This window comes from Leptidea sinapis, chromosome 43, assembly GCF_905404315.1.
Source record: "Leptidea sinapis chromosome 43, ilLepSina1.1, whole genome shotgun sequence".
Lineage (NCBI taxonomy): Eukaryota > Metazoa > Arthropoda > Insecta > Lepidoptera > Pieridae > Leptidea > Leptidea sinapis.
The window spans coordinates 4,424,702-4,451,514 of record NC_066307.1 but is presented as its reverse complement, the minus strand read 5'-3'; the positions used below and the strand labels follow the sequence as shown (position 1 = coordinate 4,451,514).

Genomic DNA, 26,813 nt, shown 5'->3' with positions numbered 1-26,813 from the left:
AAAAATCCAGCGAATGTTATAAAGCACAGCAAATATGGTGTTAAAGATAATCCTTTAAATCTTAGTGCTTCATATAAAACAATCGTTAATTTTATCAGTGCGACAACCTGTGGACCAGCAATGCAAAAGGGTGTACAGGGTTTAATTTTAGGTCCTTCTCTATTTGTCGTATATACACTTCATTTTTTTTTTCAATGTATGAAATTTAATGAATTTTCTGTCATTGAATGCGTTTTAATGTCTTTTTTTCATTTAAAGAAATGACACTATAAGGACGACCCATATAGCCGAATGGTTAGTGACCCTGACTACTAAGCTAGAGGTCTCGGGTCCGAATCCCGGTAGGTGCAATCATTTATATGATGAATATAGATGTTTGTTTCCGAGTCATGGGTGTTTATATTTATTTATGTACGTTTAAGTATATAAATAAATATGTTTATATTTATTTATATATTTATTTATATACTATATGTTTATTTAATATGTTTATATTTATTTATATACTTAAACGTACATACGTACATAAATAAGTATAAACATCCATATCCAATAATTTGTGTAAAAGTGTGAATATTATTATTATTATTTAAGGAATAATAATGTTTAAAATTGAAAATTAAATTTATTTAGCTAGTGTGTTGTGTTCCGCAAGTTGTTTTTGCCGTTACATTTTCTCGATGAATGAGACACTAATTATATACAATATGGAATCATTAATTGTAGGGTGACTCGGGTGAAGTGATCCTCGAGCCGATACCTGAATACCAGTTAGAGCTGGGAGGGGTCGCCATGTCTGTTGAGCGGCAGAGGAGTCTAGCACTCAGCTTGCTTCTGAGGAAGAACGCTACCGCTATTAAAGGTATAATGCTTATTTATTTTAATGTTTAAATAAAATCAAAATATGTTTCCGCATTTTTGGTAATGGTTATGTGATCCATTATTGGAATGTAACATGAAATTTATCATGCAATGAAACAAGTCGACGTACACCTCGTTGCAATATATCATAAAGGTAACAAACACATTTTGAACAATTTCTCATAATTTGGACGTAGCGTGCGTGTGAAATGCTCGATTTACGCGCACAAGACGTCAAATAACGAGCATTAGAAGCCGTGCGCCAAGAGTCCCGTGATTTGTCGGTTTTTCGAACGAACACAAAGGGGTGCGCTCGCGGCTGAATGGCGGAAACAGAGGTACGGGTTCGTAGTGAATGCGCGGTATGAACGTATTTTTTTTTAATGAAAATGAGGGACGAGACGAGCAGGACGTTCAGCTGATCGTAATTGACACACCCTCAGCGCCGCTTAGGATTCTTGAAAAACCCAAAAATTCTGAGCGCCACTACAATTGCGCTCGTCACCTTGAAACGTAAGATGTTAAGTTTCATTTGCCTATTAATTTCACAAGCTACGACGTCCTTCAGACCGAAACATAATAATGTATACACATTACTGCTTCGCGGCAGAAATAGGCGCCATTGTGGTACCCATAATCTAGCCGGCTTCCTGTGCAAGGCAGCCTTCCATTGTTAAATATGCGTCCACGATTGCACCGAACATTCAATGAAAGATTTTTTTTATTTATTTATTTATTTATTAACATATATCAACTTACATTTAAATTATATTTATTTACTCGCCAAACGTTATGTTTATCGGCGAGATGCGCTCATTAATTTTATACGTAACCTACTAATAACCTAATCATATACAAACATAACATAAAATGGTTCTAAAATAGTAATAGTAGAATGGTACATTTCATGTTACATTTCACCAGTCCGTCTGTACGTACCTAAGTAATTAATTATAATGTTCAGTGCGGCTGGACGCTTCCAGCGGCGAGATAGTGACGATGGAGCCGGCTGCGGATGCGGGCGCCGACCTCGCGGACCACGTGGGCCGCCCTCTACACACCACCACGGAGCAGCTGCAGGGGCTGGTGCCTGGCCGGTACCTGCTGCGGCACCACGTGAGTCACTGACGACTGATAGCATTCAATGTTCATAAGAACGTGTACTAATGGCTCTTTTTCCAAGACTAATATCACACAGTGGGCATGGAGCACGCCTATGAACCGAGAACACACTCGCATGGTTGCACACACACCCTCTCTTCCTCTCATACATTCACACACACTCTCTCTCCCTCTCATACATTCACACACACTTACCATTATTCTTTATGAAAAAAATAAAGTACCTACATAATTATGTATTTTAATAAACTTGGTATAAAGTTATAACTGATGATAAACAAAGAGAATGCAAAATGTTTACAATATCGTTGACAACACTGTCATTACAATGACAATTCTGAAGTTTTCCGAATGACAAGCTGCCTTGCAAATAAAGGCGGGAAACTTAATACGTCCGAACAAACCATTCGTAAGCAAAATGTCTATTTGTAAACATTTTACATGTTCTTGGTTTATGCTTAGTGATTACTTTATGCCAATTTTATTTGTAAGGCCGTTAGAGTTTTCATAATAATAACATATTCACCAAGGTGTCTTCAGGTATTTGACAGTGTCCTGTTAGTGACATACAAACTGTACACTTTTGGAATAGGGAACACCGAAATGTAAATAATTCTTATGTTCAAGTAATAACTTGAAGTCTTTATTTGTAGATCTCTCACGGTTCCAACGCTCTCCTGTACGCTCCGGCCAAGAGGGCCGGTAGTGACAGCCTGGACCTCCAGTTCGAGCTGGACTCCCTGGAGCAACCCGACGAGGCCGCCTGCCTCAAGATGGCGCCGCCTCTCTCCACTGCCCTGCTTCCGATACACAAGTGAGTGTTGTAACTCGCTATTGAGGCCTGAACGCCTGTCACTGATAGTATTTACTCAAGGAACCCTCACCCTCTAAGGCTGAGATCTATAGATCGTACTCAGACTTTACTTACGTAAAACCTAGCTAAGTGTTATCTTAGCATAATCTTTGATTTCTTTTTTTAGTCATTACCAGCGGAAGGCTTCTTTGCACAGGATGCCGACTAGATTATGGGTACCACAACGGCGCCCATTTTTGCAGTAATGTGTATTCATTACTGTGTTTCGATCAGAAGGGCGCCGTAGCTAGTGAAATTACTGGGCAAATGAGACTTAACATCTTATGTCTCATGGTGACGAGCGCAATTATTGTAGTGGCGCTCAGAATTTTTGGGCTTTTCAAGAATCCGGAGCGGCACTGCATTGTAATGGGCAGGGCGTATCAATTACCATCAGCCGAATGTCCAGCTTGTCTCAAAAAGTCATTAGACAGCTGAACTTTTGCTGAGCTTAATCTAAGACAGCCCTTGTAAAAGTCAAGTTCACGTTTTATCACACTCGGCTTAGTTTTATGTAAGTAAAATCTGAGCAAAATCTAAGTACGTTCTATGAATCTGAGCCTAAGTGACTAAGTACCGCAAGCAACTAGTTGATTTGAAACCTTTGAGGTATGTGACGTCTGTCCGTAGAATCTATTCAATATGTATTAAAACAGTAGAAATTGTTTTAACCAAACGTAGAAACAGTTAAATCCTATTTGTGCGAAGCTTTTATAGGTGTATATCAGGTTTATAAATAAAAAAATATCCTCAAACTAGAGAATCTAGTTTAAGTAAAAAAATACCCTATAGACTCAGTTTTGCAGTAGTTAGTGGTGAAATATGCAGTTAGATTTATTTACACACATTCAATTGTCTATCTGTTGTCTTATTATTTTGTAAATACATAAAAAAGGCATTTATTTTCTCAAAATTGATTCCTTTACATTTCATTTTGATGTCATTTCTAATATACTACACACTACAACCGCTTCGGAAACAAATGGCGCTCTGAGAGAGAAGAAGCGGCTCAAGAAACTCTCACAGCATTATTTTGCGCTCTTTTTAATCAAATATACTTTATGGTATTGTCATTGCTATTGTTATAAAATAATCATAATCTAGTCCCAGGCTGACGGTTCACTTAGATATTCGGCTGTGGAGTTAGGGTTTACGACCGAGCCATTTTTGTAAGACAAACAGATGGATTTGTAATGTTAAAGTAACATTGTACAGGCTTCGTAAGGTGTTGCCCTGCGCGTTCACTCCGTTCGCCGACCAACTGCAGCGCCTCGGGGGGCGGGGCGCCACAGGGGCTGGCGCTCGCAACAAGACGCCCCCGCAGGCGATAAAGGTCAGTCCACATACACACAACATATTTATTATATTTTTACCTTCGACTGTTTCTAACAACGATTTATTTCCTTGCGGCTGATAAGTTCGAGTTGATTCTTTTTATTAAATAGTATTAGGTTGGATTATGATTACCTAGTTGTAAATATTAATTAAATGTCAAATATTTTTATTCAGATAATTTATTAAAAACCTCCCGAATAATGATTTACATTTTTTAACGCTACCAATGCAAAAAACATAATTTTTTTAAAATCTATTCATTAAGTATAATATACAAAGTGGGCAAGTTTAGTGGTTTATTTTCAGTTAGTTTGGTTAGTAGTATATTTTAGATTAAAGATCTTTTAACTGAAGCTTTTTTGCCACTATGCCAGTGTTAAATATAATATTTTATTTCAACTAGGGATTGTGAACTGTATAGATGATATTTGTGCGGGTAGTCCACGAAGTGCATGTAGCAGTTGTAAATTGTTACAAATAGTTCAAGTTACTAGTAAGTTTTACCATCGATATAGATCATTTGCGAAAAATAGGTAATCTTATATATAAAAATGAATTGCTGTTTGTTAGTCTCGCTAAAACTCGAGAACGGCTGCACCGATTTGGCTAATTTTGGTCTTGAATTATCCGTGGAAGTCCAGAGAAGGTTTAAAAGGTGTATAAAAATGAAATAGCTCGGAATTAAATAAAAACAACAATTTTGTTTTTCCTTTCATGTGTTCCTGTCGTTCAGAAATCAAATTGAAAGAATACTTTAAAATGAATAACTAATTAGATACTTTATATCTTTCTAACTTTCTCAGGAGTTAAAAAATAAACTTAATTTTATGTAAAGAACAACGTCTGTCGGGTCAGCTAGTTAATTATAAAAATCTACAATAGAATAATACAAAAGAATACAATTAAAAAGTGGCATCCAATAAGTAGAAAATACACAATTTACTGTATAATCTATAATTAAGTGAGTTACTCTTATTTTAAAGATGGTATCTTTAAAGTTAATCTATACTATTTAGAATAATTTTTACATAAAAGTGCTTAAAACCTTTTTTCAATTTGTTGTACCAGTAAGTGTTATTATAATAAGTATTACATCACGAACTTATCAGCCGGCATTTGTCGATACGACCAGTCTGATAAATACAAAACTAGTATCTCTCTCGCTCTGGGTATTGTGTCCACTTACCATCGAATGAGTCCCTCGGCCACATATTTTAAGAGAACTCTAAAAGAGCCATGAGATCGCTCTTGGCTATAAATCCACTTTGACCACTTTTTTTCAATATTTTATTAAAATATGTAATACTAATTTTCGAGATTCGCCTCGAGTTTTTGTTTTTTTCAAGCATCTTCAGTAACTGCACATTTCGTAAGTTAAATTTAGGTAATATTGCTAGCGAGGAACAAAAAACGAAGCTACTATAATAATTTCAATGAAAAATTCGATTTTTTGTAAGAAAACTACAAAAAGTATCTAATCATTGCGACGTGTCGTAATATTTAGTTATTGGCAGCTTTAGAAGTCTTATTCGTATGATTGTCTTGTGTGTTAGTAAAGTGGACATTTTTATGTACTATACTTCAAGAATTTTCCTGTATACGTCGTCATATAACACGTCAATGACGATTAATTATAGCAATATTCAATACAGCTTCCACATACACAACATTTTGCCTTTGTGATAAGCTAAATAAATTTTGGAACAACTCCAAACTCAAACCCTAAACTGGACCTGGATTTGCTACTCTCTGTTTATTAAACTTATTATAATTAGTAAGATCAATGGAATATAAATAATGTAACCAAAATATTTTTGTTTTGAATTTACATTCACTATGGTCTAAAATTCTTCCCTCGCCGCCAAGTATGGCGTGCGTCCGTGTCGAATGGGATGTCGCTATGCCAAGATAATGGCTGACAGGCTTGCCCTGCATGTTTCAGTATGACAACTCTCTGTTAATGATTATTATCACATTAAACATTTTATTAACATAAAACCTTTAGTTGCAAATGCAACCAGCAACTATTTTATATAAACCGCCGCCATCTTGTAAAATTTTTGACAAGTCATGAACATCAATAGTTTAACTATGCCAAACGTTGCATTACTAATGTATTAGTTGTCGCGTGGCAAAAATACAAACTACTAATAATTTAGCATAAATATCTAGATTCTAGACTGACTGAGATCTATAACTAACTATAGAGCTTACTTAAACTTTACTCACGTAAAACTCAGCTGAGTGCAAATTTAGCCGATCTTTGAGTTGGTATTTATAGTCATTTGACTACTGAGATTACGCTGAGTTGAAGATAAGACAGTCCAATGCAGAAAAAGGCATAAAAGACATTTATTTTTTCAAAATTCCCTTATAATTCTTTTTGATGTCATTTCTATAATACCAGACACTACTACCACTTTGGAAACAAGGTGCTCTGAGAGAGAAGAAGTGGCTCAAGAAACTCTCCCAGCATATTTTTTTGCACTTTTTTAAAAGTCTTTTGCAAAAGTCGAGCTACGTGTTACGTAAGTATAGTCTGGGCAAAGTCTCAGTACGCTGTATAGATCTCAGGCTATGTAACTAGATTAGAATCTTGTGTAATACTTCAATTAATTTTTAAATGTTTATTTTGATGTTTATAATACCTATACTTTATATTGATCTAGAATGTAATATTAATTATTTTTGGAATTCCACTATCGCATGTTTAGTAGACCGCTGATTCACTAGAGCATCTCTCAGCACCACCACTTTCTTCCCTTCACTTCCGTGGGCGAGGATGTTAAACTGTAAAAGTAAGGTCGGGCTATCCAGAACAGCTCGAGGATACGCAACCCTTTCATCAGTTCAGCCATCAGTACTCTTTATTTAGGCCTCACTTTATGATCGAGTTAGTGTTCCAAGTTATAATAAACTCGATCGGATTATCATTTAGAGGAAACATTAGTGGCCATTTTTCCATGTAAACGTTCTCGACTCCTTTCTCCTTGACTTTTAATGCTAGACCATTATTGTTTTCAAATAAGATTAGTATCATCATTATCTGTGTCTTACTGTTTTGGGTTGTTTTTTTAGTTTTTTTTTCTGAGTAGCACTTAAGTTCTGAGTTCTTCAAAAAGTGCTTTAAACAGTTTAATCACTTAGGTTGCAAACAGAAGCCGTGTATACAATAAAAACATTAAAAAAATCAAAACAGTCCGATACAGAATATTTCCGTCCCATTCATTTAACAAAATTTCATTACGGTTGGTTATTTCTTGGAGGAGGAAATTGCCAAGAACGAAACCTTGATTTTTGAGTTATGAATAATCATAAGATAGCGGTGCGATAAAGACAACTTTATAGTTGCCCACGCCCGCGAGAGCGCGACGGTGTGGTGTTCTAGAATTCTTAAATCTGAAAAAGTCCTCATCTAATGTTTCCTCTTAAGGTTTTTATTCGCACGGGAGTTTCATCGACGTCCAATAATAAATGCTTGAGCTGAAGTATTTGCATTGTTAATTCATATGTCAGTGTGTAAAGCTGTGTGCTTGTGTGGGAGATTTTGGGTTCAATGTACGTCATGGAATTTCTTGATGCTTCATCAAGATTGTTTAACTCTCGTGCGATTACCGCCCAAAAGAATATCACTGTACTTGCATTAGTTGTTTCAGATCCCTGTCACACTACAAGTTTATATTTTGGTTCCCGTACTTAAAAGGTCCAAATTAAACTTAAAACCCTTTATGTTTGCGTGTCATAATTTATAGGTGATCGAACAAAAGAGTAATACTATTGTTTAGACCTTTTAATAATGATATGGAAACTATTTTTTATTATATTTAGAGTTCACTTTTTCAGGTGACTTATGATCTTCACATTTACAAGTTTGTATAAACTAGAAAAGCTCGAATTTTATTTTTTCTAGAAGCTGCAGAAATATTGAATTATTTTATAATTACTATCCATTTCACTATTTTATTGGACAAACAGTGATAACCATGTAGTGATCACGATAAGAAACACAATCTGTTCGTTAGTGCGAGGCCGGCAGAGGCGGGAAGAGAAGAAAAAATCGTCAAAGGCGTTCAGGTACAATGTACTCTAGAAAATAAGGACAAAGGGCAGTCCATGACCTAGTCGCAGACACAAGTAACGTATCAAGCAGGTCTCCATCTGTCGATATCACCACAATCTACATTAATTCTATCGATATCGATATTCGCGGGGTCATTGGTAAAGTTTTTGTTAACGACATTAGACATTTATATCTAAAAGATATCGATCACCCATAAAGGGTATTGGTAAAGTTCGTAGGTACTTAATATTATGGTGATGAAACAGATGGAGACTATTTTTTCATAACTATTATCTCAAAATCTTTGGGTTCATATTTCACAATTACGATGTGTTAATTTGGTTGAGTAGTATTAAGGTTGTTTTAATATCATTGATTTTAACAACCGTATTGCACTATGATATCAAATGATGAAAGGCTAACATATATTTCATGCCTACTCTATTTTATGCCGAACATGATGGGTTTAGGAAACGAGCCCTCTGTTCGCGTGTTGAATGCGCGTTGGACCGGTTTCAACTTGACCTAATTTTAGTTGAAAATAAAAAATATTCTACCTAATCGCAGGAAATCGCTGGCAAAATATAGTTGTTTGAAAATATGTAATGTTCGCAATAAATCGTGGGCAAAAGTTGGTTGTTTGAAAGTTTACAAAGCTCGCAATAAGTCGTTGGCAAAAGCTAGTAAGACAAGGTCTTATATCCCTTTTTAATTGGATTACATTAAATAATAAGGCTGGGTTGCATCAACTAACTTTAGCAATAACAAACATGTAAAAGTACCGGTTATACAAAAAATGTGTTGCACCATTCGACAATTTTTAGATGATGTCATAACTTTTACTGTTAAAACGGGTACCGTTCAGTCTTCGCCGGCTAAAGCTATTGGTAATGTTAATTAGCGACCTGTCAAAAGTTTCAAATAAATATTCCATAATAACTTGATATTTCACTATGTTAAAGTCAGTGTTACTGTTTACTTTAAATTTGACAGCTAATATGATGCAACCCTGCCTTAGTATGATTGAAAGTCGGGGGACATACATTGGTATTGCAGTACGAATAACGCAAGAACGATCAGTCTAATGCGGAGTTACTGATATATATTATATTAGCAGTTTCTGATTGGTGATTAACATTATTAAAGAGACTCAATACAATTGTGAATATCCATAATAATAACATTAATATTTCCTTTAAGTATTAGTAACTCAAGTAGGTATACTGTTTTATAATTTATCTAAATTGTCCCTCGATTATCCAATCATATATAAACTTTTATATAACTAATTGATCTTCCATTTTGAAGTTTCCAATTTAGATGTACATAAAGAATGAATAAACAGCAAATCAGTGAACCCGTGGGGAACCCCAGGTTCGTGGTCCACAGTATCTAACATTATACTAGTAAAGTTAGATAAGTCTTCAGGGTTATTTAACTTGATTATGAATGATGTCTGGACAGTTTAAAAATCTCTAAATCTTCTAGTTTCGTTCATATCTATCGTATGGTATGGACTATAAAAAATGTAAATCTCAGTTCATACTCAACATGGAAATGTCAATTACCTATACTTATGTGAAGTTTCTATTTCTAATACTTAATAGCGATCAAATTTGCTGTAATGTATTTAAATTTTTAATGTTAAACAATTAAAATAATAAATATATAATTATTCTTGTAAGTATATATATATATATATATATATATATACTTACAAGAATTGATATTTTATTTTAGCTATGCGTGTAATAGTGGGTTCGAATCCCACAAAAATATATTTAGTATTTTAACTTTTCATGTTGTTATTTATTATAACTTGTTCCAGTGGCCCCGCAAGCGGAAGAATAAGAAGAAAAAATGAGTTCACAATGTTTTATTTTTGTTGCGAGATTTATCTTTGGAATTAATAATACTTTGTAATTAATTGGTATGTGTCCTTTAAAGCCTTACAATAAATAACATTGTAGTTAGCTTGTGCCGAGTCAGATTTATCTCCATTTATTAGATGTGGATAAGGAGACTTGTCAAACAAAAACTAGTACCTAGTAACACAAACTTGTGTCAGCTGATTTACCTTTACTTTGAGTTCGAGAATAGTGTATTGTAGAACAAAGTATTGTTTTATATTCTGTGATTATGAGCTAATTAGAATAAGGTTTATTTTTATATAAATTCCAAACCACCATGACATAGAAATAACTGATTGAATCAGTCACAATCAACCACACTCAAAGTACGTAAGTTTATATTATATAAATCGAGTGTCCTGATGTTTATCGAGTGCAGTTTAGTCCAACTTGAGAGATAGGATAGATTTTTATTTCCAATATTTGATTTGTATGAAAATATTTTCTACAAGAGAATTTATTGACGCACTGTTTGACAGTTCTGCTGTGAAACAATTTCATTATGACATATTATTAAAAATTGTATTTTATTTATTATCTACAGAACGTCTGTCGGGTTAGGTTATATAAATAATAATATGTATAAAAATCTTGACTGTATGTACTATTAATGTGATAAGGAATGTTAAATAAAACGTTATTGTTGTAATATATAGCTTTATATATTTCAATAAACATTTTAAATAAATTAAATATGTTTTTTATTTACATTTTTATAACACCAAAGCATAAGTGTTGTAATATAATAGCGTTCGTTTATCATGCAGCCTCGTCAAAATAACCGTCCAGTTGAGCAGCAATCTGAAAAAAATTGTTTAATATTTATATTCTTCATAGTACTTCTGTGCCCATCAATGTTTATTTATGCTCTTAAATAAGGTTTATTGATAAAAAAAAGAACACAATTATATAAAGTTACACATAGTTCACATCTGTAACGAAAAATATCGTTGTTATTCTTCTATAGGTATATCTGTATAATATACAAGTTGAACTTTCGATTTGTGTGAAAGTTGGTCCTTTGGATTATTTAATGCACGTCAGAATTTTCAAATTCGAAAAATACTTAAAAAAATACCAATGACGTTCTATACACATGGACATATCATTCGCAGTCTGACAGTGGAACGGCAAAAGTGTGCTTAAAGATAATGTTAACACTCTTCTCCTTTTTTTAGTCGTATGTCAACTGTGTGTCAATCAATAGGCCTAAGTGTGCTATAAAAAGTGCTCAAATAATTCATTAACGACTCTAAAAAAGATGGTGTGACTTATCATCGGTAAGGTTATTTTATTAATATAAGATTGATATGCAAAAAGCGTATGTAATTATTTGACAATTCCCAGGCAAGATCCGATTGTCAGAATGGGACAGATGAAAGGACACAGTCAGAAATGAAAACAATAGAGTCGCTCTTTTTAACCGACTTCAAAAAGGGAGGTGGGTCTCAATTCGTCGGTATTTTTTTTTATGTTTCTTACCTAAGATGTTTCAACTGGTTGAACCGATTTTGATAATTATTGATAATTTTTTTATTTGAAAGCTGGTGCTTCTCGTGTTGCAATTTGGTTCAGATCTGATAATGGCAACCATGAGAAAACCATAAGTCTTAAATTTGCTATAAGAATGTACGCGACAAATTTAAGAATTACTGAATATTGCGCCATCCGGTTTCGATGAGGTGAAAGTTTGGTTAGGTTCTGATTATGGGATCCATGACAAAGTAACGGAACTCTTCCATTCTAAGGAGAACATTAACGATAGACATAACTAGGCCGAATTTTATATGCTATCCGGATATATGAGTCACCTACCCTCACGTCGTTATGGTCAAATAATTGTCGTAATCAAATATCAATGGAACTCCGACGACGACGGAGAACGACTACAGTAACGACGTACAGTAAGGGTGCGATCTGTGGCAGAATTTCTGTCTGTAATAAAATTGCAATGCGCTTACATTCATTGCTGCATTGCAAAATTTAGTAGATCTACACAAATTTAGACAAATTATTATTAGTTAGTGTAGTTAAGATTCACTAAAAATAAATAAACAAATAATTACAACTTCAAAAACACTATTCCATAACAGTAGATATAATATGAGCTAAAAACTATAAAAATAATTGCGTATTTTTATACAATCGTTAACGTTTTTGAAATCGGTTGTTTTTTTTTTAATTTTTTTTACAGGCCTAGTGAGCCTAATGATTAGCAATTTTGTGTAATGTGAACGGCTTACAAGAACGTAAAGTGAACGTTTTCCTGTACACGAGATAATGAAACAGAATTGGCGCCTGTTGGTAGCAAGATAGAGATGTGAGGAAATTTACAAACCAAATAAGCATATTTATATTTCATCACTAAAGGATTTAAGTTGTTTGGATTTAACCACATTTAAAATTTGACAAACCTGTCATACAAATATATTTTGATATCCGCTTAGTGTATAGCGCATATACGAAAAAGATATCCAAGTCTAAAAGACAAATTTTATTTAATTCAAGGAACTTAACATTTAAAGAACCAGTTTAACTAATTATTACATGTAACTAAAAATATTATATTTGAGTATAAGTTTCTCTCATTAAACGTTATCTTAACTTATTAAAACTTATAGCAACCTTTTTATTCGTCTGGGTTTAAAAAAATATCTAACTCCTACTCCACTGATGTCACTGTCAAAATCGGGTTCTTAATTCAAAATATGAAACTGAAATTGTGTTTACATTGCTGCTTATTGACCAATAATATCTTAAAAAGTTATAGCAACTTATCTCATTTGCAAATGAATTCAAAATGTCAATAATGAACATATACTTCAAAAAAAAGAGAGTAGAAAATGGACGTGGTTATCTCCAAACCAATAAAAAATGAAATCGACTTTATATTATGTAGCAAACCAAAACTTATTACAAATATAGAAGTTATTACAAATATTAAATTTGCTTCAGACCATAGACCCCTACGCGCTACATTAAACATTGGAACTCAAAAGAAGAAAAGAACAAACTTTAAAACACCCGACCACACTAGAAGAAATAGAACTATATATCACACAACTAAAGAAATGTTTATCAGAATCCGAGCAAGGAAAACAAAACACAAATAATGTACAAACATATTACGACACATTGGAAAAAGCTATTACTAAGGGATTAAATTTAAAACTAAATACAAAAAAGTCAAAAAATATCTTAAATGACACAACAAAAAGCCTATTGAAAAAAGATCAGAACTTAAAAAAACAAAACCTAAAGATAGAAAAACTAGAAATGAACTTAGTAAAATATTCAAAGAAACAAAAAAATCAATTAAACAAGACTACGAAATATATAGAAAAATAATAATAGAAACCAATATGGCTAAATATAGAAGTACAAAACGGGCAAAGAAAGAATTAATATCACATAAAAAATGGATACAAAAACTGAATAGAAACGAATTCAAGAATAGACATACTAGAACAGGCTACTGACTACTACAGGAAGCTCTATAAATGTACGGATGGACACACAGAAAATGAAATTTTCGAGTACTCAAATATTACCGACACTGATGTTATGGAAATCAAAAACACGGAAGTTATAAAACACATAAAACAAATGAAATTGAATAAAAGTCCTGGTCCGGATGGAATCACGCCGAAGCTATAAGAATAGGAATACCCGCCATAACAACTCATCTCACTCGACTTTTCAACTTAATATTAACCACAGAAACCATACCCTTGCAGTGGACTATTTCAGAAATAGTACTGTTATACAAAAAAAGGAGACCCTCATAATATAACAAACTATAGACCCATTAGTCTTATGTCTAGTATTTATAAACTGTTTGCATCAATAATACTAAGCCGGATCACAGAACGCATAGATGCCACACAACCCAAAGAACAGGCTAGCTTCCGATCCGGTTTCTCAACAATGGATCATATACCTTCGGTCGAACAAATAATTGAGAAGTACAAAGAATATAATAAAACCCTCTACATAGCCTTCGTGGACTACAGCAAAGCTTTCGATAGCATTAGCCACACAGCATTAGCATTTGCCGACGATAGAGTCATCTTTAATGAGAACCCAAAGCAACTGCAATCTATGGTTAATCAGTTACATGAAGCAATTGCCATAGTAGGCTTGGAAATGAATTTTGAGAAAACAAAAATTATGACAAATGGTCTATCAGTACCAATAAGCGCCGGATCACAAACACTTGACTTTGTGAATGAATATGTATACCTAGGAAAGCTAATATCCTTCAATAAAATAAGTCATGAAGAGGAAATAAACCGACGAATAAATCAAGCCTGGAAAAAATATTGGAGCCAGAAGGAAATTTTAAAAGGAAACTATAGCTTAGAATTCAAAAAACGGTAATAGAAACCTGTGTTCATCCAACTTTGCTATATGGCTGCCAAACATGGGTGTTTACGAAGAAAATACAACACTTAATTAGGACATGTCAGCGCGGAATGGAAAGAAGCATGCTTAAATTAAGAAAAATTAATAAGATACATAGCCAGAAGATAAGGAAGAAAACAAAACTAACTGATGCCTTAAATCAAGCATTAAAATTAAAGTGGCAATGGGCCGGACACATTTCCAGACTAACAGACGCTAGATGGACCATTCCGACCACAACATGGAAGGAACCTGTAGGAAAGAGAAATGTGGGCACACCACATAAAAGGTGGACCGATGAGATTAGAGAGATTGGCGGAACTAACAGGCTCGAAAAAGGAAAAAATAGAAAGCAATGTAAAGGAATGGAGGAGGCCTTTACCCAACTGGGATCCATTTGAAAATGATCAGGAAAACTAACATAGTGCATGCATTATAACTTACTAACATAAAAGTTAATAATAAAATAATCATGATTGTCGACTAACCGTACTAACATACTAACACTAAAATGTAGAAATCAAATGGAAAATCATTAAATAAAGGCTTTATTATTATTTATTATTATTATATCTTAAAAAATTGGACTAAACGCAGAAATGTATAGACATATTCATTCGTTTCATTATTCAGATTTCGTTGCACGATTAATGTGGATCTGCTGATGTTTGAGTTTTAGTAACAGGAAATGGTCGGGATGAATTATTTTTTATGTGTACTTTAAAACTACGATCAGATAGGTATGATTGAATCATTTTAGTTAGTGAAATTGGTAGTCCGAAAGAAAGGAGTTTATGGAAAAGACCTTTATGCCAGACTGTGTCAAATGCCTTCTCAATATCTAAGAGAAACATTCCGGTGGATTGTTTTAGGTTAAGATTATTTGACACCGATTCTGCAACTCTAGCAAGCTGCTGGACTGTGGAGTGACCTTGGCGAAACCCAAATTGCTCATCAATCAGGTATTTGTCAGTTGATCGTAGCAGGCGAGAGTACAGAATCTTTTCAAATAATTTACCAAGGCAGGGCAACAGGCTGATCGGTCGATATGATGCTGGGTTGGTCCGAACTTTACCAGCATTATGGATCGCTATCAGTTTTGCAGATTTCCAAGGAGATGGAAAATGGCTGTGTCGAACATGAATTAAATTTTTTTGTTAAAAATACAATCGCCTTACGGGGAAGGTTCTTGATCAGGATGTTGGTGACCTCATCAGCACCAGAGGCCTTTCGCAGTTTTAAGCTAGCAATACCTTTAACGACTTCATTTGGTCGGACAAGGAAAATGGATTCAATTTGAGTTTCTTTTTCTAAGCGAGTCAGTGAGCAATCGATAAGCTCGTCATGGTTGCTGGGCCATTCACTTGTCAGCCGCATATTAATTAAAGAATGTCCTACCCAATAGGTTGAATTGTTCTTGGATCGTATTGGTTACTAGGCCGTTCTCCAAGTGTAACGCAGGTATAGGGTTTGTCGAGTTAGAACGCAAACCTTTGACTAGTCGCCAAATATCAGAGCTAGGATTGTCCACCCTCTTTAGTTTGAAATCCCATTTGTAGTCATTGTATCTTGTTATTGCTATGCGAATCTGAGATTTTAATTGATTTATACGATTAATTAAAATTCTTTTAACAAGTAAGTTTGTTTCAAGTAGCGAGTACCTACGAAGACGGTTTTTATGTTTTATGAGACGTTTAATGCGACGAGGCAGAGAAAGAGAGCTCCAAGGTGTCAATGATGAAAAGGGGACAGATAAAGCTCTTGCTTGTAACAGGGACTTCTGAAACTTGCTAATAGCTTCATCTATTTCAAGAGGAGATTTAAAAGTCTGTGATGATAAATATGTATTTGAATTAAGGTAATTTCTGTATTTGTTCCAATCAGCTTTTGCAAAATTTAGTTTTCTTATTTGGATGCGTTGAAGTTTCGTAGTGAATTTATCAAGTACTGGAAAATGGTTTGAGAATAGTGCCGCCACTGTTGGTATGTTCTCTAATGGGTAAGAGTTTTTGGCAAGTAATAGGTCGGGAGTAGATGGTTTTAAGTCGGGGGTGTAGTCGACAAGAGTATAGTCACGGGGAGCATGGATCGTATAGTCGTTAGCAACCATGTGCTCATATAACGTTTTGCCAACCCCAGGAGACCAAAGCGGATGCTTACTGTTAAGATCACCCATGACTACCACCTTGCTGCCGGACGACATTAAGAGGTCAAGATCACTCTTAATCAGTGGCAGGTTTGGGGATTGGTACACTGAATATATGACCACACTGCTATTTTGTGAAATAAGAGTAATTCCCACGACTTCAAGATTTGGGGCGGGAAGGGTTTGGGGCGGGCAAACCAAGTTATGGTGCAAGTCGGCTCGTACTAGAATAGCGACACCCTGGCCGGTATTGTCGCTACGTTTATCTGCTCGGTAGCAAATATACCCAGGAATATCAAGGGTAAGACGTTTAGTAAGTTTTGTTTCACAGAGTGCAATGATATCAGCATTCAATTTACATACCGCAAGATCCACTAGTTCTCGCTGTTTCTTATGTACGCCATCAGCGTTCCAGTAAACAACGCGCAGTTCTCGGCAATTAAACATAATGTCCAAGGTGCGTCAAAATTAGGATGACCTTATTGATGAAGGTTTGGCATTTTCTAAATTCTTTTTTTACTGTTTGAATAGTGGATAGAATTTCCATCATCTCAACAGTTTCAACATCTTGTATATTATTATGTTGTGTAGTGCCATTATCCGATGGACACTTCAAATAATTTTCCCCAGAGGATGTAGAGGGGTGAGCTTCAATTCGGGTTTCGATTGCTGTGGCATCAGTTTGTTTCGCGAATTGTGTATTAACCATTGGGATCGCAGATGAATTATTTGGGGGATAGTTCTTGTTTGCGTTTGTTTTATTTGCACTTGTGATTTGAGCTCAGGTATTTTGATTGTCAATTTATCTTCGCCATGTGCCTTCGAGGTAATAACCTTACGTAGGCTCTCCCGCTTCGTTTCAATTCGCTATAGGTATTTTAGACGTTCTATACATTGTGCGTAATTTGCCGGATGCTCTTCTTTGCAGTTGCAACATCGAGCTGGTTTATCGCAATCTTTCTTCGAGCATTCCCAAATTGGATGGGGTAGCGCGCATTTAACGCATCGTGGTGGTCTGTTGCAATGGCTGGAGGCGTGACCAAAACCCTGGCATCTATAACACTGTGTTCCCACTTTTTTGTTGGGCTTGAAGCGTTTCACCTCAATCACACAATTTGATAGATATTGGAACGAAGTTCCTTACGACAGGCTTGGAGGGGATAGGGATTTTGCTGCGCGACCGAACTGAAAAAAATGTGATAGTAAAACCGTAAGAAAAAATCCGTGGAAAAAAGTGCGTGGAAAAGTGCGTGGAATAAATCTGTTAAATGAGATGTGTGCAGGCGCGACAGTCACATACACAAGCGAGTAGTGTATAATACCTTTCTCTTTCTCCCTCTTTTTGTCGATTCTACATTAGCCGAAGGAACATCTTTCCTACCTGGTGTCCCACGACACCACATCATTTTTTTATTTGTTTAAATTTAGACATGTTTGTCCCAATTGGTAACTGTACTAAGATTTGAGGACATTCAGTAGGAAAATGTGTTTTTAAAGCTACCACTTTGGCTCCATTGAAACCTAACGCATCAAGCTCATCAGGTATGTTGTCGTGCACAAATTTTGGTAGACCCTTGATTATAGCTTTTAGGTGCTTCTCATCTTTCCGAGCGTGGGTGTGAAAATATACATTTTCACTTAGTAGTCCTTCCTTTACTTTTTGATGGGTCTCCGACTTGTAGCACTGTACTTTGACCAGTTTTCGACCCCTGTACTGCATGTGAAAATCTTTAGTATATTTAAAAATCACTTCTTTGATTTTCTGATGCGTTCACACTCCATTTAATTCAATGGTAATTAATGGCGTATTATTTGCTGCCTTTCTCTTAACTGCATTTTGGTAGTGAGCTGAAGATTTTTCGCCAACATCTATTGGCAAGCTTTTAAAGCTGTTGTTCACTGGTAGGCTTGCATCCTTTACAGTTTCTTTGGGATTTGGGACATATTTTTTAGGCTTGTTCCATCGTCCAGGAGACACAGGGTCTTCCAGAGGTCTTTTGCTTGACGCTGGAGTTTGACGAAGTTGTTGTTGCCGATTTTAAGTATTTTCCATGTTGGACAAAGGTGAACTATCGATAACTTATCGATAACACCTTAGCCCAGCACTAGTTGCACTTGACCGGCTTAGGAAGTCAACAGTGAACAGTTTAAACGACCGATCGGAACGACAGCCGAACGCTTACTGCAGTTTGGCCAAACTTAGGAGTCCTCTGGCACACCAGCGTGTTTGCAATCGCTGCAGACTCAAATGTCTTTCTTTATTTGTAAGATCGTGCAATATAAACAAGAGTTGATTGGGGATAACTGACACAAATCGCATACCACCAAATGTTTTTGGAACATGAACCGATAGAGCCTGTACTGTACTGTTACCTGCACCGGCGTGTACTTGACGTACTTGTCGGGGTTCTTGGCGAAGGGCGCGGCGGTGGCCCGCGCGTGCAGCGCCGAGTACGCGGGCAGCAGCGCCGCCGCCACCTCGCGCTTGAGACTCTCGCGCACCTCGCGCTCGGGCACGGCGTACCCGCGCTGGGCGCGAGTCGTGTCCTCCCACTCGCGGTTGAACGACTGGAGTGGAGTGATACACAGATGACATATTGATCAGACTGAGTAGAGAATTGTCGGTACAAAAACCAAGATGGTGAAATCCAAAATGGCCACCATGCAATATATAAAGTCTACATTTTATCTCATACTATGGTACAGAACGTTTTTTTTATATAAATCTAACCGTTGCCGTCCGCTTCGCTGTGCGAAATTTTAAATAAGCCATAAACCATCTAGGATAAAATTCGCATCGAATGGTGGTAGTTTCATGCCGATATGATCAGTGGTTTAGGCTTGAAAGAGCCTTAAACAAAAAACTTTTTCATTATATAGATGTAACGTTATAACGAGCAATCTGCCACTTAATCTCCCATGAAAATTGTAATAAAATATAATCGCTTAGGCCTGCTAGTTATTAGAGTAATGATACAAATTATCACAGTGAATGTATCAAACATACAGAGAACTTATCCTTGAGCATCTGTCGGTCCTTGTCCCGGAGCTTCGCGGGCAGCGGCTCTTCCAGCACCAAGTATGACAGCAACTTGCTCCAGCTGCAACGTTAATGTGACTTACAGTTGTGAAGAGAATATTAGGTAGATGGTGATCTTTCTTTATTTCGTAACGAATATTCCTTAATGATTACTTTATTTCCGTTTATCTAGTCTAAATACTGCACAATAGTTCACAACTATGAAAAAAGCAGTGAATAGGACTGCGACCAATTGGGGTATGTTTGCCTGCTCACTTAATTATAAAATATACTCAAACAAGAAAACTGAAAGATTAACTACGTGGAACGCAACATCATTGACACTCTTGTAAATCAATATGAACAGAAGAGGCCAGACTGGCGGTTTATAATAAGAGTGCTTTCCTCCATTGATGTACGGAAGTGAGAGTTGGGTATGGCAGAAAGAGCATGAAAGCAAAATTAACTCAGTTGAGATGTGATCACTGCGTAGTATGTGTGGGGTGAGACTGATTGATAGAATTCAGAATGAGATAATACGAGCGCGCTGTGGTCTGAAAGATGTCGGGTCAACGACTAAGAAAGAAATGCTGAAATGGTTTAGACACGAAGCGAATGATAGAAGAAATAAAGAATTATCAAATATATAAGGCAAGTGTCCGACCTGCCCACACGGCAGGTCGGTCGCGGGAGACCTCGTAGAACATTCGTCGACAAAATTGGGGATGTTTTAAAAAAAGGAAAGGTCTGAAGCACCCGGAGCCGGTGAGTATGTAACCAAAGCGGTCAACAACAGGGACGAATGGAAATGAGAACTTCGCACGTGCGTCGAACATTTTTACAATTGCAAATAAAATAAAACAATAAAAGAGCACTAGTGATGGAAAGAATAACTTTCTGTCCACTAAACACAAATGGATAAGTCTACTTTTTGAGCAAATGTATTAAATAAGTATAAACATCTCAAGAGTTATTGACAGTTACTCAATAGACACTATACATTAGACGAACATTTTATCAACATCATCATTTAAAGTGAAGCATCATTTAAGAGATATGTAACTTGAAATTAAAAAAAAAAAACTCTTTTTCAGTGGAAGTCTAGAACAAACGACCGTATTGATTACCTGGTCGGAAGTGATCACCTCTAACACAGAGGGTGTTGGAGGCGGAGCAACACTCTGTGGTCGCTTACTATCAGGCAACCCTCGGGTTCGTTAGTCCTCTCTCCATAACATACTATTTGCAGTGTGTGCTATAAATAGCCAAATACCGTCACCCTCTGTTTTGTGCCAACATCATATATTTTCTTATATAACAATGATATGAACTCAATGTTCCCCGGTGGCTATGAAGCGGTGAGCAGTGAACATCATACCTCTGCAGGTAGGCAGTCTTATGGGAGTGGATCATGTCGCGGTAGTGTCCCTCACAGCCCGGCTCCGATACCTTCAGCACCTCGATCAGGCCGCTACGCTGCAGGCCCTGAACAATTCAATATATACATACATAACATTCAGTTTGGGCTATTATATACTATGTTAGATTGGTTTTGAAGGACTTATATAGCACAAAGTGTCATTGGGTCGTTATCACATTGCTTAGCTCTTAGAGGAATGCTCTTTAACAGTCTACAAATTAGATGTTATGGCAAATCCGCTGTCTGTCACCGGTGGAGTACAACAGAGTGCGATTTTAGGCCCCTATTTATTTGTAGTACCTAAAAAATATTTAAAAACAACCTCGCTGGATTTGCAGACGTCATAAATAACGCTTTCAGTGTTTGCTAGATTTGATTACTGCTTATTTCACAGAATGAAACCATAACGCTCTGTCTCGTTCTTAATCGTTAATTATATTTTTGAATACGTAAATCGTATTAAAGCAAGACTCCTGTGAATCACATTAGGCTCCCTGTGTGGTGCAATACTTATTGTGAAAAATTCGAAACAAAAGCATCAAAATACCGTCATATTATAATACTTTATTTTACAATAACCAAAAAAAAACATGTTGAATATATCTGATAAATTTTATCTATGAAAAATATAAATCATTAACATCCTTTATTCTCCTTAACTGTCAAAACATTCATACATGGTTCAACATATCTAGTTCCACGCTTCCTGAAAAGCCTTCCTTCCCAAAATCCCTGCGATATTTTCGAGAAATATATACACATCACAATATCTGATCCAATTCTAGATCATTAGCCGTGAGAATTGAGACATCTTGAACACCCGCTATTTCCAGTTGATGTTATACCAGAAATACTATTGTCATTATGAACTAGCAAACTTACGGATTACTTTGTTAAAACTTGTAAAAGAGAAAATTTTCAGACCTAATTGATTTCACTAGTAAAAAATGGCGCGCAACGGGAAGTACGCGCGTTGAAATCCGAAAGGTTAATACGCCGACATATTATATATGTATCATCACTACTTCATCGAGTCCAGACAAATTCACATTCTATACCGGTTTCGCTTAGCACGTGTTGTTAGGTACGAACCAATATTTTGAATGAACTCTTGATAAGTTTTTTTATAAATGTAAGGCAAGCAAGTAGAAAACGAAGCATACTCACTTGCAGTAGGTACAGAGTGTTGTTGAGCAGAAATATAGCCTTCAGAGCGTCGGGGTACTGCTCGCTCTTGCTGCGTAGCGCCAGGTTGAGCTGAGCCAGCACCTTGCCTGTAACCATGGCCCGCTAATTTAATCCGATCCCTATTTTGGCTTGAATTGAAGTTTTTTATGGAATAGGAGGACAAACGAGCGTACGGGTCACCTGGTGTTAAGTGATCACCGCCGCCCACATTCTCTTGCAACACCAGAGGAATCACAAGAGCGTTGCCGGCCTTTAAGGAAGGTGTACGCTCTTTTTTTAAGGTACCTATGTCGTATCGTCGTTCATTCTACAGCTTTTCGAACGAGGAAGAAAGCTCCTTGAAAACCCCACTGTGGAGGATCGCCACACATCTAGATGGTGGGGATGATATCCTAACTTGTGGCGTGTCGTGCGAAGGTGGAGTTCGGCGGCAGGAACACTCCCCGTGATAAATGCGGAGAAGACACACAATGAAGCAACGTCTCTACGCAACGCCAAGTGATCTAGCCGTTCACAGAGCACTGGGTCCCCGACAATTCGCGCTGCTCTGCGTTGCACGCGGTCAAATGGATCGAGATGATACTGGGGGGCGCTAGACCAGAGATGACAGCAATACTCCATGTGTGGCCGGACCTGCGCTTTGTAGAGCGCTAAAATGTGGGCCGACTTGAAGTATTGCCGTGCTCTATTGATGACGCCCAGCTTCTTCGAAGCCAATTTGGCTTTGCCCTCCAGATGGCCACGGAATTGGCAATCGCTCGAGATTTCGAGACCCAGTATTCCGATAATAGGCGAGGCTTTAAGGGAAGTGTTGTCGAAGAGCGGTGATAGGACAAATGGGGTTTTTATAGTGGTAAACGCGCAAACTTGAGTCTTCTGGGGGTTAAATTGGACAAGGTTCAATTCACCCCATTCCGCGACCTTCTCGAGAGAGGACTCGATAGAGGACACAAGTTTCTCCCTGAACTGGTCGACGACTTTCCGAGAGAGACCTGCATGGCCCGTGTATACGGCATCACCAGTGCTGTCGTCTGCATAGCAATGTATGTTGGAGGTGTCCAATATATTATTGATATGCAGAAGAAACAGCGTGGGAGATAGCACACAGCCTTTGGGCACTCCAGCGTTCACGGGTTTGGGATTCGAGCAATAACCGTCGAAAACGACCTGTATGCTGCACTCAGTGAAGAAGCTGGAGGTCCACTTGCATAAGCTCTCGGGAAGCCCAAATGATGGAAGTTTTGAGAGGAGCGCCTTGTGCCATACACGATCAAAGGCCTTCGCTATATCTAGGCCAACTGCCAGGCCTCCCCCCTTGCTTTCAATAGCCGCCGCCCATCTATGTGTTAGGCCGCGTTTCCACCTGCAAGCAAACTCGCGGAAGTCTTGCATGAGTTCTTGCAATAGTGTTTACATGTTGTACTAATTCCTGCAATTTATTTCTGCTATAAATGTCTTGCGAAAAGCTCGCGGATCATACTATCGCAACTAATCGCGGAGTTGTTTACACACGAGAGCTTACGAGTATCGCGATAGGAACTGTCACGACGCGCACGTGTAGCAGCTGCATTAATAATTTTGTTGTTGAATAAGAAAAAAAGATCAAATTGGGTTCGAGAATGGATTTCTACGAGATATGAAGCTGGTGTTTACCATAATTTATTACTTGAAATACAACTGGAAGATGGTCAACAATATTTCAATTTTATTCGTATGATCGCAGTTGATTTATATGTAAAACTTGATGACGTTATAAAAAAACAAGTCACAAGTCACACACATTTCAGAGAATCGATATCACCGAAGGAAAGACTCATTTGATGCTGCGATCTTTCGGACTTCATTCTCAGTTGTAGAGAATTCTTTTATGATGGAATTGAGCACAGAGCTATTTTTAATTCGGTTTTGATAATCCGCATGCCGTTAGTCCCACAAAGAAGGACTGCACTCATAAAATCTTATTAACTTTATAGTTTCTTCAGGAGACCATGACACGACTTTGCCGATGACTTATTATTTTTAATTTAAACAAAAACACAAGCCGTGCGGGCGATACTTGCTGCGAGATATACGAAACTTGACCGATAAGCAGCGAGATCTATAGGGAGTCGATGCAGACATGTTTAGACATGTTTTCCCAACTACTCGCTAGAAACGCTTGACAAACTGTCGCGACAGCACTTGCAATGGGTTTTACACTTGCAAGCTGCTGTCAGACAGACTGTCGGACATTTCTCGCGGAACTTATCTTGCAGGTGGGAACGCGGCCTTAGGTATACCAGAAGATCGCCAGTAGGCCGACCATGGCGAAAGCCGTACTGCCGGTCGTTGATAAACTGGTGACCCTCAAGGTATACCAAGAGCTGGCGGTTAATAATGCTCTCTATGATTTTGGAGAGCAGGGAGGTAATAGCAATAGGCCTGTAGTTTGCCGGATCCGAACTGTCTCTTTTTTTTTGGGATCGGATGGACAAGGGCTGACTTCCATGAGTCAGGGACTACGCCTTCTGAATAAGCGTGCCGGAATAAACGCGTTAGCACCGGCGTCAACTTAGGGGCACACGTTCTAAGCACGATGGGAGAAATGCCATCCGGCCCGCTCGACTTCCTGACGTCCAACAAAAACAGAGCTCGCCGAACAGTTATCTGTCTGAACTGTACTTCAGGCATGGAGCTCTGACACCGCGGTATGGTTAGCGGTGTTTTTCCATTGTCGTCAAGAGTAGAGTTGGAGACAAAAAGAGTGCACAGGAGATCGGCTTTCTCTTTTGCCGTATGGGCCAGGGTGTCATTCATGTGCAACGGCGGCATGGACGGTTGGTTGAGCAAGCCAAGAAGAGCTTTCGACAACGACCAGAATTTGCGTATTCCGGTCGGGTAACTGGAAAGCTACTCGATTCTGACGACGTGCTTCGATTTCGCACGGGCGATTTGCCGCTTAAAAAATCTGGTGGCACGGTTATATTTCCTCTTCAGTATTTTGCAGTTCGGATCCATTGAGCCCAGCGCAGCAACCCAAGTCCGATACCCCTGTTTTATGCAGTCAGATGCTGCTTTAACTGACGCATCGAACCAGAGCTGTGATCTACCACCGATCGGTACTACAGAGCTTGGTATAAAAATATCCATGCCCTACAGTATCACATCGGCTACTGCAACGGCGCAGGTCACAGTTTCTGTGTGGATATAACGGGACAGGATCTTGGATTGAATTACATAATTCCTCTACGAAAATGCCGCTAGAAATTTTTCATTAAAATCCAAATGAGTTTTTTTTATATTATTAGACGGGGCAAAACTTTCAAGTGTAGGGAAGTTTAGGCTGAGATTTATAGAGCGAACTTAGACTGAGATCTATAGAGTGTACTTAGACTGAGATATATAGAGTGTACTTAGACTGAGATCTATAGAGTGTACTTAGACTGAGATCTATATAGTGTACTTAGACTGAGATCTATAGAGTGTTCTTAGACTGAGATCTATAGAGCGTACTTAAACTGAGATCTATAGAGCGAACTTAGACTGAGATCTATAGAGTGTACTTAGACTGAGATTTATAGAGCGTACTTAGACTGAGATCTATATAGTGTACTTAGACTGCGGTCTATAGAGTGTACTTAGACTGAGATCTATAGAGTGTACTTAGACTGAGATCTATAGAGCGAACTTAGACTGAGATCTATAGAGCGAACTTAGACTGAGATATATAGAGGGAACTTAGATTGAGATCTATAGACTGTACTTAGACTGAGATCTATAGAGTGAACTTAGACTGAGATCTATAGAGCGAACTTAGACTGAGATCTATAGAGTGTACTTAGACTGAGATCTATAGAGCGTACTTAGACTGAGATCTATAGAGTGTACTTAGACTGAGATCTATAGAGTGTACATAGACTGAGATCTATAATAATAAGTTTTTATTAAAGGTAAAATTACCCACTATACATATTATGAAACAAATAAGTTGTAATATTCTAATACATTATATAAAAGCAGTGATATTCTTATACAGTATATAAAGATAAAATATACACAAAAACTTATACTCTATCTGGAAAGGTTAATAAAGCTCTTCCCAGGCGTCTTGGTCATGGCACTGTCATTTATTTACTATTTTTGTTTTGATGCACAGATATCCAATATGAAAAATATTGCTAGGAATCCCGTCACAAACCGTTTGGAGAATGCAGTTCTGAGATTTGCGACGTCTATCCCAGAAGAAAGCAACTCTTTTTCTAATCACAGCATAGAGATCAGGCACCCTCGATTCAGCAAACATACCCGAGGCACTGCAGTACCTAGGCAATCCCATCAATATGCGAAAAGCATCATTGTACTGCAAGCGCATTATCGTATATGACTTTTTGAGAAATTTAGTCCAAAGTTGGCAGGTGTAGAAGCACTGGCAATGCGCATTAAACATTACAATCTTGATGGGATTGCTGCATTTACCAAATCTTTGGGCCAACATATTGCAACGAATCGAGAGTGC

At 37.2% G+C, this 26,813-nt stretch overlaps 2 protein-coding genes across 6 annotated transcripts in view; one reads left to right on the top strand and one right to left on the bottom strand.

Moving 5' to 3' along the window:
- Nucleotides 1–10,834, top strand: part of LOC126977004 (uncharacterized) — a 30,599-nt gene extending 19,765 nt beyond the window's left edge. The window contains exons 11-16 of one of the 3 annotated variants that reach the window (XM_050825641.1): nucleotides 727–862; nucleotides 1,826–1,977; nucleotides 2,637–2,797; nucleotides 4,052–4,169; nucleotides 8,194–8,245; nucleotides 10,060–10,834. In XM_050825641.1, coding sequence (XP_050681598.1) covers nucleotides 727–862; nucleotides 1,826–1,977; nucleotides 2,637–2,797; nucleotides 4,052–4,169; nucleotides 8,194–8,245; nucleotides 10,060–10,082 — 642 coding nt within the window. In that variant the 3' untranslated portion in view covers nucleotides 10,083–10,834. Of the gene's footprint in view, nucleotides 1–726; nucleotides 863–1,825; nucleotides 1,978–2,636; nucleotides 2,798–4,051; nucleotides 4,170–8,193; nucleotides 8,306–10,059 lie in introns of all 3 variants that reach the window. The other 2 variants (XM_050825642.1, XM_050825643.1) reach the window with 2 other exon arrangements.
- LOC126977003 (exocyst complex component 7) overlaps nucleotides 10,785–26,813 on the bottom strand; it is a 39,698-nt gene continuing 23,669 nt past the window's right edge. For 2 of the 3 annotated variants that reach the window (XM_050825640.1, XM_050825638.1), the window contains 5 exons: nucleotides 22,298–22,404; nucleotides 21,089–21,195; nucleotides 19,699–19,792; nucleotides 19,090–19,259; nucleotides 10,785–10,942 (listed from right to left, as the gene is read on the bottom strand). In XM_050825640.1, the coding sequence (XP_050681597.1) occupies nucleotides 10,855–10,942; nucleotides 19,090–19,259; nucleotides 19,699–19,792; nucleotides 21,089–21,195; nucleotides 22,298–22,404 (566 nt within the window). In that variant the 3' untranslated portion in view covers nucleotides 10,785–10,854. Of the gene's footprint in view, nucleotides 10,943–19,064; nucleotides 19,260–19,698; nucleotides 19,793–21,088; nucleotides 21,196–22,297; nucleotides 22,405–26,813 lie in introns of all 3 variants that reach the window. The other variant, XM_050825639.1, reaches the window with a different exon arrangement.